The sequence below is a fragment of the Ixodes scapularis genome, unplaced genomic scaffold, assembly GCF_016920785.2.
Source record: "Ixodes scapularis isolate PalLabHiFi unplaced genomic scaffold, ASM1692078v2 PGA_scaffold1__304_contigs__length_218370807, whole genome shotgun sequence".
In the NCBI taxonomy this organism is placed as follows: domain Eukaryota; kingdom Metazoa; phylum Arthropoda; class Arachnida; order Ixodida; family Ixodidae; genus Ixodes; species Ixodes scapularis.
In genome coordinates this window covers 12,319,638-12,332,590 of record NW_024609846.1, presented here as the reverse complement: position 1 = coordinate 12,332,590, position 12,953 = coordinate 12,319,638, and the positions used below count along the sequence as shown (strand labels likewise).

At 45.1% G+C, this 12,953-nt stretch overlaps 1 protein-coding gene across 1 annotated transcript in view; it reads left to right on the top strand.

Moving 5' to 3' along the window:
* The window catches only part of LOC8051504 (hydroxyacid oxidase 1-like), a 33,943-nt gene extending 21,993 nt beyond the window's left edge, over positions 1-11,950 (top strand). The window contains exon 9 of the mRNA XM_040209001.1: positions 11,859-11,950. Within this exon, the coding sequence (XP_040064935.1) occupies positions 11,859-11,950 (92 nt within the window). The remainder of the gene's footprint in view (positions 1-11,858) is intronic.
* Positions 11,951-12,953: the final 1,003 nt, after the last annotated feature.

The window sequence follows — 12,953 nt, the reverse complement described above, 5'->3', positions numbered from 1 at the left end:
GATGCAGCATGCAGGTAATATGGTGCGTCTTCTTGCTGCGGCTATCGGGGGTTGGCATCACAATGTAACCTCGTCTGCAAACGCGCCTCACGTTGGCTTTGGCAAATTTGTTGCCTTCATATTTTTAAGGAAGAGAACTACGCCTTACAATTTCACACGCTAAAACTGACCTCAGTGCGCATTCCGTGAATTTTCGAGCTTTCCATGCAGGGGCGCCGATTTTACCGTCTCGTTATAAAACGTCCGATTAGCTTGTGTCACCCTATATACGTATACTTGTCATGCTAAGAACCCAATGGTGCTGAAGAGATTTTAAAAATACTTGTCTTACGTGTATATTAGTTTAACAAGACACTTGTTCGAGATTCATTCTTAAATAAATAGGACCCCTTGCCATTCGTTTATCACCGCTTTCCTGTCGTTTATTGATGACTTTCCTCTTCGCTTTCCACGTCACGCTTCTGTTTCCTTTCTTCTGCGGCAGCAGCCAAACGACGCTTACGCTCTTCCTCCATCTCGAGCTGACGTCTCCGACGCGTGGCCTCGGCTTTCTTCTGTCGTCGCTCTTGGGTACGGTCAGCCATGTCACTCGTGGAAAGATCCACATCCATCGCCCGAGCGGCAACTGTGCTGGGCCGCATTCCAAAGCGGCGCGGCGCCTGCTCGTCAGTGGCTCCGCGCCAGCTGTGCGATTAGGCCCGTCCAACCCGAGTGGACCATAGACTATACCTATCGCGCGCCCCAGTCACCCGCAAACAGCAAACGGCAGCACGCATCGCTAAACAGTACCGAGCGCCGAAGGTATACGCCCAGCCGAAAAAATCACTAGCATAAAAAAAATGAAAGCCGTTCACAACTCGCTGTAACGCCGGATCAGAGCGCAGCGCTCTTGAGGGGGATGGAAAGGTACTAAGGAATAGGATGGTAGGGTACTGAGGGATAGGTGACTGCCTGAGGTCACGTCGCCTCGGGGGGGGGGGGTGGGGGGGGGGGGTCAAGTGACCTGAGGGGTGTCACGTGACATCAGGGGGGTCACGGGACCTAAAGGGGGTCACGTGACCTCAGGGGGTAATCCCCATGACCCTCGTGAGGGTAACCCTCATGACCCTAGTGAGGGTACCCCTCATAACCCTAGTAACCCTTGTGAGGGTAACCCTCGTGACCCTCGTGAGGGTAACTCTCATAATCCTCGTGAACGTCGTGAGGGTAACCCTCGTAACCCTCGTGAAAGTAACCCTCCTAACCCTCGTGACGGTTACAAGGATTGTTACCCTCACGAGGATCACGAGGGTTACCCTCGTAACCCCCGTGAGAGTAACCCTGGTAAACCTCGTAACCCCAACGAGGGTTACGAGGGTTACGCGCGGTTACTCCAACGGCGACGGTGACGGCGACGCCGACGCCGACGCCGACGCTGCTCAAGCCGGAAACGGGCGCCTAAGAGCTGCGCTCTAAACTGAAAGAGGTTCGCAATCCCCTGTAACGCCGAATTAGAGCACAGCTCTTGAAAAGGAGGAGGGGAAGGTACGGAGAGAAGGCTGTGCTCCTCCTCCTCATCCGTACCCTCCTCTCCTGCTTTTCTCCCATTTAGCGGGAAATATTCGCTAAAGTTCCTGCTAAATTTCGCGTAAAAAATTTCTGCTAAATTTAGCGGGAATTTTCCCGCTAAATTTAGCGGGGAAACATTTCCGCTAAATTTAGCGGGGAAATTTTTTCTGATAAATTTAGCGGGAAATTTTCTTTCCACTAAATTTAGCGGGGAAATGTTTCCACTAAATTTAGCGGGGAAATTTTTTCGCTATGATTAGTGGGGAAGTTTTTTCGCTAAACTTAGCGGGGAAACCTTTCTGCTAAGTTTAGCGGGAATTTTTTCCGTGAAATATTGCGGAGAAATGTTTCCGCAGCATATAGCGTGGAAATTTTTCCGCTAAATTTAGCGGCGAAATTTACCCATAGTGCAACGCGCGGTGACGTCACAAGTAACCCTCGTGACGTCACACGTGACGTCACGAGTGACGTCTTATGGGAAACGTTCCATAATGCAACCCACGGTTACACCAACGCCGCTCAAGCAGGAAACGGGCGCCTAAGAGCTGCGCTTTAAAAAGAAGTGTTCGAAGTAGGAAGCACGATTTTAGAGCGCAGCTCTTAGGCGCCCGTTTCCGGCTTGAGCGGCGTCGGCGTCGCCTTCGCCGTAACCGCGCGGTGCATTCTGGGACGCGTGACGTCGCTGATGACGTCATCGGCATCGTCATTGTCACTGATGACGTCACCAGTGATGTCACTGATGACGTCACCAGTGATGTCACTGATGACGTCATCGGCATCCGCATCGTAACTGATGACGTCAGCAGTGACGTCTCTGTTGACGTCATCGGCATCCGCATCGTTATCGTCATCGTAACGTGACCCCCGTAAGGTCACGTGACCCCGGTGACGTCAAGTGTCCCCCTTGAGGTCACGAGACCCTCGTGAGGTGACGGCGACGCCGCTCGGAGGGAGGAGTAGCAGAGAGGATGAGGAGGTGAGGAGGAAGGAGGAAGGATATACCTTCCCCTCAGTACCCTTCTCCTCCTCCTCCTCAAGAGCTGCGCTCTAATTTGGCGTAACAGGGAGTTGTAAACGGCTTTAATTTTTTTTAATCTTTTTTTTATTTATTTACATATACTGCAGGTAGCAGCGTTGCCCAGGCAGGAGAGGGTTACAAAAGGAGTTTGATCAATACATGTTCGAATTGGTTGACGTCAGTACATTCCACAAGCAATGTTAGGAAAATATCACTTCTGAAAAAGGTTAGTTCTGGCAAACTAAGGGCATACAACTTTGGAGTGATTTAGTCGAGCTGATCGTTGTGACACAGGAGGAAGATAAGTGTCACTTGATAGATCAGATGAATTGTTATAAGGTAAGTAAAGAAACTTCAGCCTAGAGATTTGTCGGCGAACGTGGAGCGGTTCAAGCTCAAGCTGCTTTAACAAGTTAGTTACTGATGATGAAGTGCGGTAGTCTGATAGGATGAATCTTGCAGCAAGACGTTGGATCCGCTCCACCTGCGCAATGTCTTTCACAAAATACGGGTCCCACAGAATAGAGGCTCACTCCGCGCAAGAAAACCCTTTTCCTGCTTTCCCTGCCATTCCCGCGTTCTTTCATATGTTCATTTTATATCGCAACGTCTCCCTGGCTGAGGATTCGGCACCGCACTGCGCTGTGACCTACAAACAACGGCCACCGGCTACATGGCCCCGATCACCACCCTCCCAGCTATCAGGACCCTGCGATCAAATGAATCCTTCGAATCAAAAGACCCAAACCAGTGAGATGGTCCCTCAAATTCCACCCAAGACAGTGCGTGCAGGAGAAATATCCAAAGCAGATGAGGACAAATCATCCGTTCGCAACATACGATGACGACCCAATGCAGTTCATCAAAGTGTCGTATCATAAGAACAGACCATCTGGAATTCCGGTCATTTTCAAGCCGAGATCACCTGAATCGTCTTTTTGGAAGGTGAACACAAACTCAATTGCAAAAGACATCGTTGCGGTCAAGCAAGAGAAGGTATTGTCACACAAGATTAACAAGGATGGGAGCCTCTCTGTGAACGTGGCATCACTGGGATCCGCAAACAGACTACTGACGCTACAATCCCTGGGAATCATCAAGGTATTTGCAACCGTGCCACAGACATGCTTAAGAAAGTTAGGAAAAATTAAGAATGTGCCTCTTGAATATCCCGACATTGCACTCCTCGAGTATTTTCTCGACGCCGTACAGTAACGTCCGTGCAACGACCAGTTGCCTATCTTCGCAAGGAAGATAGGACTGTCGAACCACGATCCTCTGGAAGCGTTGTCCTGGTGTTTTGTCCGGACGGCCCGATGCACCAGCTTGTCTTCTTTGGCTTCATTAGTCACCCCGTCGAAGAATACTTTGGACCACCGGTTCAGTGCTTCGAATGCCAAAGATATGGTCATGTTGCCAAATATTGCCGAGGCCCACAGCGTTGCAAAATCTGCGCTGGACCGTATCCCTACAAGAACTGCAATTCTAAACAAGAACCAAAGTGTGCCAATTGTGACGGCATGCACTCGGCACCCTTTCCCGGTTGTCCACGGAAGCATACTGCAACCGCAGCAGCTCGCACAAGCATAATGAATGGCCGAGCTCTTAGGCACCGTGCGGCTTCAACTAACCTAGAGGTCGTTCTGTTCGCGACGCTGTCTCCAACTCAACGAGAAAAGCTAGAGAAACCAAAAGCACGTGTGGCACATATGACTACAAAAAAAAAACGTAGCAACAGTGTCACACAGCTAAAGAAGAGTGTCGCCGAAACATCGACTGTGGATTCGCCGCATGCAACATCGAACGTTCGATCCTCCGCGAACCATTGTCTATCGACTTCTTCGGAATCTGTGCTTACGCCACGATTTATGTTTCGCCAGCAAGGTGACATAAGTCAAGTATTGCTACCAATGTTCTTCGCTGCGCTAAGGGACATTCTAAAAACATCACCAGACGCTAACAACTTGCCAGAAGTAAGGGCGCTTCTCGCAATAAAACACCTGCCAATGTCTTCAAATCATTCTTGAAAAAAAAAATTGAAAATAACATCGGGTGCAATTGACGATAATTATAAGAAGGCCACTATTTTCCTATGGAACGCAAAAGGATTCCGATTCCGATTGTCTGATTTTAGACAGATGGCTTTCAAGTGTAAGTACCATATTATTGTTATATGCGAGTCCATGTTGCCTAGCAACATGCATTTATCAAGATATGAATAGTTTGACTCCTTACGTACTACTGGGAAAAGTCGCATAACTCCATTCATTCGCAGAGAACTCACGTATGTGGCACATATTGTCCCATCTGATCCGGGCAATGGATGTTTGTGCTAGAATCTTTGATGAAAAATTCACGTTTTCATTCACCATTACAGAAGCATATATACCTCCAATGGTCCAAATTCGACGGAGCACGCTTAGAGAACATCCTGAACACAGTCCTATCGCTCCATATAATTACAAGATATTTTAATGCACACCGATATATATGGGCCAGCCTTCCCAGAAATCTTCGGGGTAGGTGCCTTGCTGACATAGCAGATACTCATCCTTTATCCCTTTTAAATGATAGGAGTCCTACATAGTACCCCTGGGGTGCACAGAGTAGCAGATGCCTGGATTTGACATTTGTCTGGTTTGCTCTTGCGTCTCAAGCTGTTTGGTTCACAAATATTGAAACACGTGGCAGTGACCATATCCCTACATACACAATTATACAAGGATTTATCACAGGCAAAAAAAAAAAATAAAAATCACGTTGTCTAAAGAGTTGATTGGTGGGAGTTTGAGCAGTCAATGGGAGGTAAATGCAATACGCTGACTGACTTCCCCCAGTTTGAAAAAAGCTGTCACTTACTCTGCAAATGCATTGACCCATAGTCCTAGCCTTCCACTTAAACGAACAGCTATTGACGCGGAGTACGAACGTCTTCGGGCAATACGTCGACAGGAGGAGAGGTGAGCTCGACGAACTAAACAAAAAGATGATATTCGCGTAACAAGAAATATACAGAAAAAAATAAGCCGCCAGTTTGACAGGCTCGGTCAACGTAAATACAGGGGACTTTGTGAAAATATTGATCCACGAAAGCCACTCTCCGCACTTTGGGAAATAGCTCGAAACCTTAAGTCTCCTCCTCTACAATATCACCCATTCCGAGCACTTGCGTTGTCGGTGGCATGTTCTGAAAAGGATCTTGCAAACGAGTTCTGCGCATCTCTAACCTCGAGTGTTTTCATGCCGAAAAGTCTTCCTGACCGTACCGCTGCAGCACCATCAGCTGTTAATGGCTGTACGGACGATGTCCTCACTCGTGGCGAGCTAGAGGCCGATCTTGAGTTTATAGAACCAAACTCATGTCCGGGTCCGGACGGGATAAAATATGCTTTCTTAACACATATGGGGACTGATGCTCGCAATGGGCTGCTGGAATATTTCAACAAATTATGGAGTAATGGAAAAGTACCTAGTGCATGGAGACGGGCAAGAATTGTTCCATTACTGAAGCCAGACAAGTTGCCCCTGCTTCTATCATCGTACCATCCTGTCTGGCAAGTTGTGTTCTCAAGTGAATGGAGAAAATGATTAATCGTCGTTTAGAATGTTATCTGGAGAAACGACGAGCTCATCCAAAAAATATGCTTGGTTTTCGTCGAGAAAGAAGGTCCATGGATCCTGTCCTTGATCTGGTCACCTACGTCGCAGAGGAAAGATCTCAACGGAGGATCACAAGAGCGGCCTTTCTCGACGTCAAAGGAACGTTTGATCGTGTTACTCATCTTTCAAGCGCTACAGGAGGTCGGAATCGGAGGCCGTCTCTACAAGTGGATCAAAAGTTATCTTTCAGACCGCACCATTTATGTGACCACACACGATGGAGACAGGTCAAACCATTTCATATCTCAGGGCGTACACCATGGAGGCGTGTTCCCTTACAAAAATGATCACTGAATTTCTATTGAGTTTCTAATGTATACTATAAAAATACATTAGAAACTCAATAGAAACTCATTGATCATTTTTGCAAGGGTTAAGTCCTGCCCTATTTAATATCACGCTTATCAGGCTCGTGCAGTCGTTGCCACCAAATGCAAATGCATTCTTATACCATTCGTATACGCAGACCATATCTGCATATTGCTGTACTCGCGTACAAGCTAAAGTCAGAGTAAAATTAGCTTTAAAGAAAGTTCACACCTACCTTTGCGTCCGTGGCCTTGAAATTTCCGCTGCCAAATCTGCTGCCATTGCATTTACTCGAAGAAACATGGACCGTTATCCACTTCGCATTTTTAAGCAGAAAATTTCAAACGTCAAAAGTCACATATTTATTGGCGTATATATTGATAGAGGGCTAACTTGGACCCCCGATATTAATTACCTAAAACGGAAGTTGGCCCGTTTCATTGACTTCTCCCGGTTAATTATTTATTTATTTCAAATACCCTCAAGGTAAAAGTACATTGAAGAGGGGAGAGAGCTGTAAAATATTGACTATAAAGTGCACATATTAGTAATAGCATTTTTAAACATAACAATATCAGTGATGTTAGCAATTGAGGCGGGAAGGTGGTTCCAGTCTATAGATGTTTGTGGCATAAAAGAATATTGAAATAATGAAGTTTTAAAATTTGGAATAACAACCTTATGGCTATGATCAATGCAAGCAGATATGTGGAATGGTGGAGTAATTAGTTTATGACGAAGGATAACATTTTGATGAAATATTTTATGAAAAAGACACAAACGAGAGATTTTTCGGCGGTGAGTTAGTAACGGCAGACCTAAAGTATTTTTCATGGTAGTAACACTGGCAGTGCGATGATAGTTTTTCAATATAAAACGAGCTGAGCGGTTTTGGATGGATTCAACATGAGCAATTAGTGACGAGTGAGCGGGGTTCCACACAGCACAGCATATTCTAATTTTGGACGGATTAGGGTTTTGTACATGGTTAGTTCTAATGAAAACGGAGCGAGGAAAAAATTTCTTTTGAAGTATCCTAACATACGGTTAGCACTGTTAATTATGTATTCAATATGAATCTTCCAAGAAAGGTTACAAGTTATATTAACACCAAAATATTTGTAAACAGACACTGAAGCGAGGGGATTATTGTTTAGTGGCACTACATGGGGCGCGTCAGTACAGGTGCTGCTAGTCTATATCGGGTTTTATTTATTGGCTTGCTTAGATACAGCCTTCCAATTATCAACGGTACATGCCATGCAAACTTAGGCACACTTCGAAGCCTTCGGGCACGCGCTCTTCGAGCCTGCCTTGTGCTTCCAGCATGTGCGTCAACAATCGAGACTATACCAAAAGCACACGTCATGCCTATGAGCGTCCTGCTTATTTATTTATATGTTTATTTAACATATTATCAGTCCAAGTTAAGGACTTCAATAGGAGTGGTAGTTGCAGGTACATTTTGAAAATAAATAAAAACAGCAAACGAAGCACACGCAAGAACACCGGTACACAAAATTCCAACAATACAAACAATAAGCTGCATCCAATGCACTGACGAGTATACATATTGGCACGTGCAATAGTTATGTTGTGTCTAAGTAAGATGAAAATAACTCTGAATCAGGGAGCGAAACAACACTGTTCGGAAACTTTAAGGCTTCATTTGAGACACTTAACTAAACATTACGATCACCCTCTCGCCACCATAGAATCTGCACGTCCAAACTCAAGCAACTCCAAGGCGTTGTCCGAGGTACGGCAATACTTGCCTGGTGATATTACACAAGCCTCAGTTTGCACGACGCCTGAGTGTAGATTTCCGGAACCAGATGTCAGACTTTATATTCCTCGTATCCAGAAAAAATCAAGTATGCCAAGGTTCGTGATTTTACAGGTTACTATGTCCCATATTTACGGTAATCATTTCTCAAGAACACATGTCTACACAGACGGCTCATATACCTCCGATAGTTCTACAGGCTGTGTAGTGATTCCAAGTCATTGTACAACCGTGATATCCAAGCTAAGCTACATAGCTTCATCTACGGTGTCAGGGCTAGTGGCAATTCATCAAGCACTTCAAATCATCTTGAAAATATCGTCTCACCGATGGACAATATGTTCTGACTCCAAGCCGGCCCTCGAACCAATATCAGCATTTTTGCGACGCGGCCAAAATGACCAAATGGTTTTCGAAATAATGACCCTTCTTATGCAGTGTTTGGATCTGGGACACGCCATCCAAATTCAAAGGATACCAAGTCATTGTCGTTTACCCGGAAACGAGGCTGTAGACGAGGGTGTGAAGTCAGCCCATTCTCTAGATGCAACTATTACAGTTGCGCATTGTCGGAATGACATTAGATGCCTTATCAATCGTCACGCCGCCAGCGCAAGGAGAAGGCTGTGGCACGATGCTTCCCACCGTTACGTTTCCCTCTACGCGTTGAACCCAAATCTCGCCTTTCAACCATAGAGTTATTACAATAAACGCTAGAGGCTCAGCTGGCGCTAGTGTGCTGTTGCATTTTGAAGCAGACAGCAAGCAGTCAGAAATTGACTTCCGGTAATGCATTTCTATGGGAAAAAGCGAGTGCCTTTTCTCTCTGCGCTCGATTATAAGAGCAAATGTCACTAATAATGTGTACGTACTAGGCAGATTGTAACATTTCTCAGTCACGCACACGAAGTAATTGATTAGTTACAGCATTTTTATTTGAAATTCGCGGCATGAAAAACGGTGTTAAGACCGCTTCGTACGTGTATTTATGTGCAATGTCGGACACTGTTAGCGCGAACACGGCGTCGACGCTTTCCAGCATTGGGAATATACGTGCCAAAGGAACGAAGGACATGTGGAAAACCAAGAGAGACGGCAAGAACTACGCAGTAACACTCGATAAGTAACTCCTTGTGCTTGCAGACGATCAGAATAAATTGAAAGTCACGTAGTATAGTCCGATTTGCGATAAAAAAAGTACTGCTTTATTCTTTCTGCTCATGAATATATGCGAAGATGCTTGTTCTGTGTTCAAATCATCACCCGCACGCTCCAAATCTTTGCAAATAGGGGGAAGCCAGAGAACAGGTGCGCGATATAAAAAATGCCCAAACATATGAAATAATAAGAAAACACACCTTTCGTAGCCCACTTACTTTATTCTTTACATTTCGAACGTTTTTTTAACCACTCGTAAAGATGCACGACGGGATCATTTTCATATAGTGAGGGGACAGGCATATTAGCAATATATAAGCACGAACGGAATGCTGGCGAACTTTGAACACACTCTACATTCCTTTCGATCGTTTTTTTTTTCTTTTTTTTTTTTTTGCTTAGAATTGTCGTTTGTTTCTACATACCTGCCATGGAACAGAGGTTTGGGACTGAAATATAGCAAAGTTTAGCATCGTTCGTTCGTAAAGGAAAAACGCTGTAACTACAGCAATTACACTTTCACAATATTAATGAAGGTACATACTATCCGGTACAACCTAAATAACAAAAGTTATTCATGTTATTTTCCGACGACGAGACAAAATTCACGCGCGTTTTCCCATAGGAATACACAGGAAGACTGGAAAAGTAGACTACATGCTGTCTGCTTCAATTTGCAACCGAAAGTCCCATAGACACTAGCGCCAGCTGAGCCTCTAGCGTTTATTGTACTAACTCTATGCTTTCAACTTCCACGTGATCTTCACCGGAAAACAGAGACAGTCATACATAGCCTCAGGCTCGGCGTTGCTTACACACAGTCTTTCCTTCACCGCATCGGGCAAGCCAGAACATCGGTGTGTCCGACGTGTGAATGTGATGAAACAATTGCCCACATATTGTGCGATTGTCAAATATACGACGCGGATAAAGACCTCAAGAGTACGTTGTTGCAACTCGACAGCCGACCGCGTTTTCTATTACGAAAGTGCTCGGAACCTGGGACAGCCCTCAGAATGCAGTGAAAGCCACAAAAGCTTTTCTGTGTTTCCTAAAGGAAACACAGAAAAGCTTTAGGAAATACAAAACACGTGATCCTAAAGGATCCCGTATTTTGTGTTTCCTAAAATTAATGCGGCTTAACTTCTTCCTCTAATGGACACAGGTACTTCATCTATAATGTGCTTTATACTTTGTGCTCTGCTGTTACAATATTTTTTTTAAGACGTGTTTAATGTCTTATATTCTCCTATCCTTCCCATTTTCTTTCAATTCCCCAACTCCTCCTCCCCAAAACAGAGTAGCCAACCAGGTCAGTTAACCTAGGTTAACTTCTCTGTTCTTCCTTCACGGCCCTTTCTCTCTTCATTTCTCTCTCTCTCTTTATTCGTACAAGGTTCCTACTAAGGAATTCTCGAACCAAATACCCGACCGGAGGATGGTTTACCAGAATTGGTGAATTAAGAAAATAAGGAGTTTATAGTTCGGCGATTCTAATTCAAAACTGGAGAACGGAAAAAGGCCCTCTTTTAAAGCTGTAGAAACTCGGTCGTTTAAAAAATCCGAAGTAAACGGAAACGTAGTGGTTACTATTTTTCAAGTAACCCCCAACTATTTTTTTTTGACTAGAGTAATCTGCTTTGATAGCTTTCTTAAGCAAGAATAATTGTAATTGTACTCGATTAGGCTCTTAGAGTAACGTGTACAAGGCTGGCTGTCAGTCACTCGAACTTTCCAACGTGATGAGGGCGGGGCTGTAGTGAGAGAAAAACAGAACCAAGCATGAAGCGAATCACAGCTTACCATATACGCTGCCTGAACCCTGCTCATAACATTTGCTTAAACGTGCGGCAATTGAAACGGGCCATGGGAAGAGAGGAAGCACGGAAAGGTGACTGTCAACGCAGCAGCGTCAAATTACTATTTAATGCTGCAGCGTTAACATTTTTTTTAACAGCCTCGCGTTTTAGCTTTGGCTGTCGAACGAAACATGCGCCAACGTTCCACTTCCCGGAATCGGCCGCGCATGCCCAGTGGTGTGGGCGAACTCGTCTGCGTTGGTGTGTATAACAAAAAAGAAAAGTGAGTTAGATATGATCTTGTAAGGTCGCGGCCACTGCTTGAACATCGTACAAAAGACAGTGTAAGGCGTCTTTCTTTCATGTGTGGACGTCACACTCGTCATACAAACACTCTCTGCAGACATGTTCGAGACGTGCAGACGTCTGAAGCAAACATGCTACGAACAACCTTGAGATGTGTAATGTCGTCATGTCTGACGCGAGCGCTGTGTCTTTTGCACGATGTATATGAGCATGCCTAAGTACGGCTTACGTCTATCAGCTTTTTTCTCATCTTTTTTTTCATCGTGGCTTGCAGGGTGCTCTTCCGTCGATCAACTCCGGCCCGGGATGGTTGTCCACCAACAGTACTACTCCGATCTCCTGAAAAGACCCCAGATGCATCCGTGAAGAAGTCCAAGCTCGAAATATTGTTGTCCATTAACTAAAATTAAAAAAAAAAAAAATCAGGAACTTGGGTTTTGTTGGATCTCCTCTCCACCCCCCTTTCCAAGTCATCCCAGAATGCACAAAAATACGATGCTTCTCTTTATACCTCGGGGAAACGTTCCAATACGGCGTAACAGACAAAAATGTCGAGAAACGTGCACTCGTGTAGCTCTATAGTCTCCAAGAGCTGAAGAATCACAGGGCGTGGCTTATTATGTTTGGTGCTCCATGATTGTTCTTTCTTTCTGTATTAGCATCGGGTAATGGCCCAACCTCATTGGTTGCGGTGCAATAAGAGGATCGGGACTCGCCACGCCCGGGTTGCTGACGTCACGACATCCGTCCACGGAGTTCTCCTTGGCGTGGATATACTCTTTTATCGGACTTATTAGAACGATCTACTCAAAGTCTCTATTAGAAGGAACGCGTTACCAATTTACGTCGTGTCAAATATAAGGAGATCGTTATCATTACCGAGAAGAGGAACGCAAGTTACTTTTCCGTTGCTCTATTTATTAAAAGACCGCGTTTTTCGCGGTCTTTTAATAAAGAGCGCGAACTGGGACACACACTGGGACAAAAAACGTGAGCGTTGGGGTTTTCTAAAGTGGAAGTGTTACCGCTCATTCACACTGGAAGCGAATCCGCGTTCGCAAACCGGTTGCGAACGCGGTTGTATAAAGATCCAGTACAATTGCGCGCGCACTCTACGACATCAAGTCCGCGTGCAATTGTACTGGACCTTTATACAACCGCGTTTGCAACCGCTTTGCGAACGCGGATCCGCTTCCAGTTTGGATGAGCGGTTAGCGTGTGGAAGACTAACAATATTTCCAAGGTATGTGGGATGAGTGCAAGAATTAACTGCTTAAAATTAAAGCGAGCTTTTTTTTTAAGTTTTGGGAAGAAGTATTGAGTAACCTAATTCCGTTATCCGTTACTCGAAATAAGTAATTCTAGTACG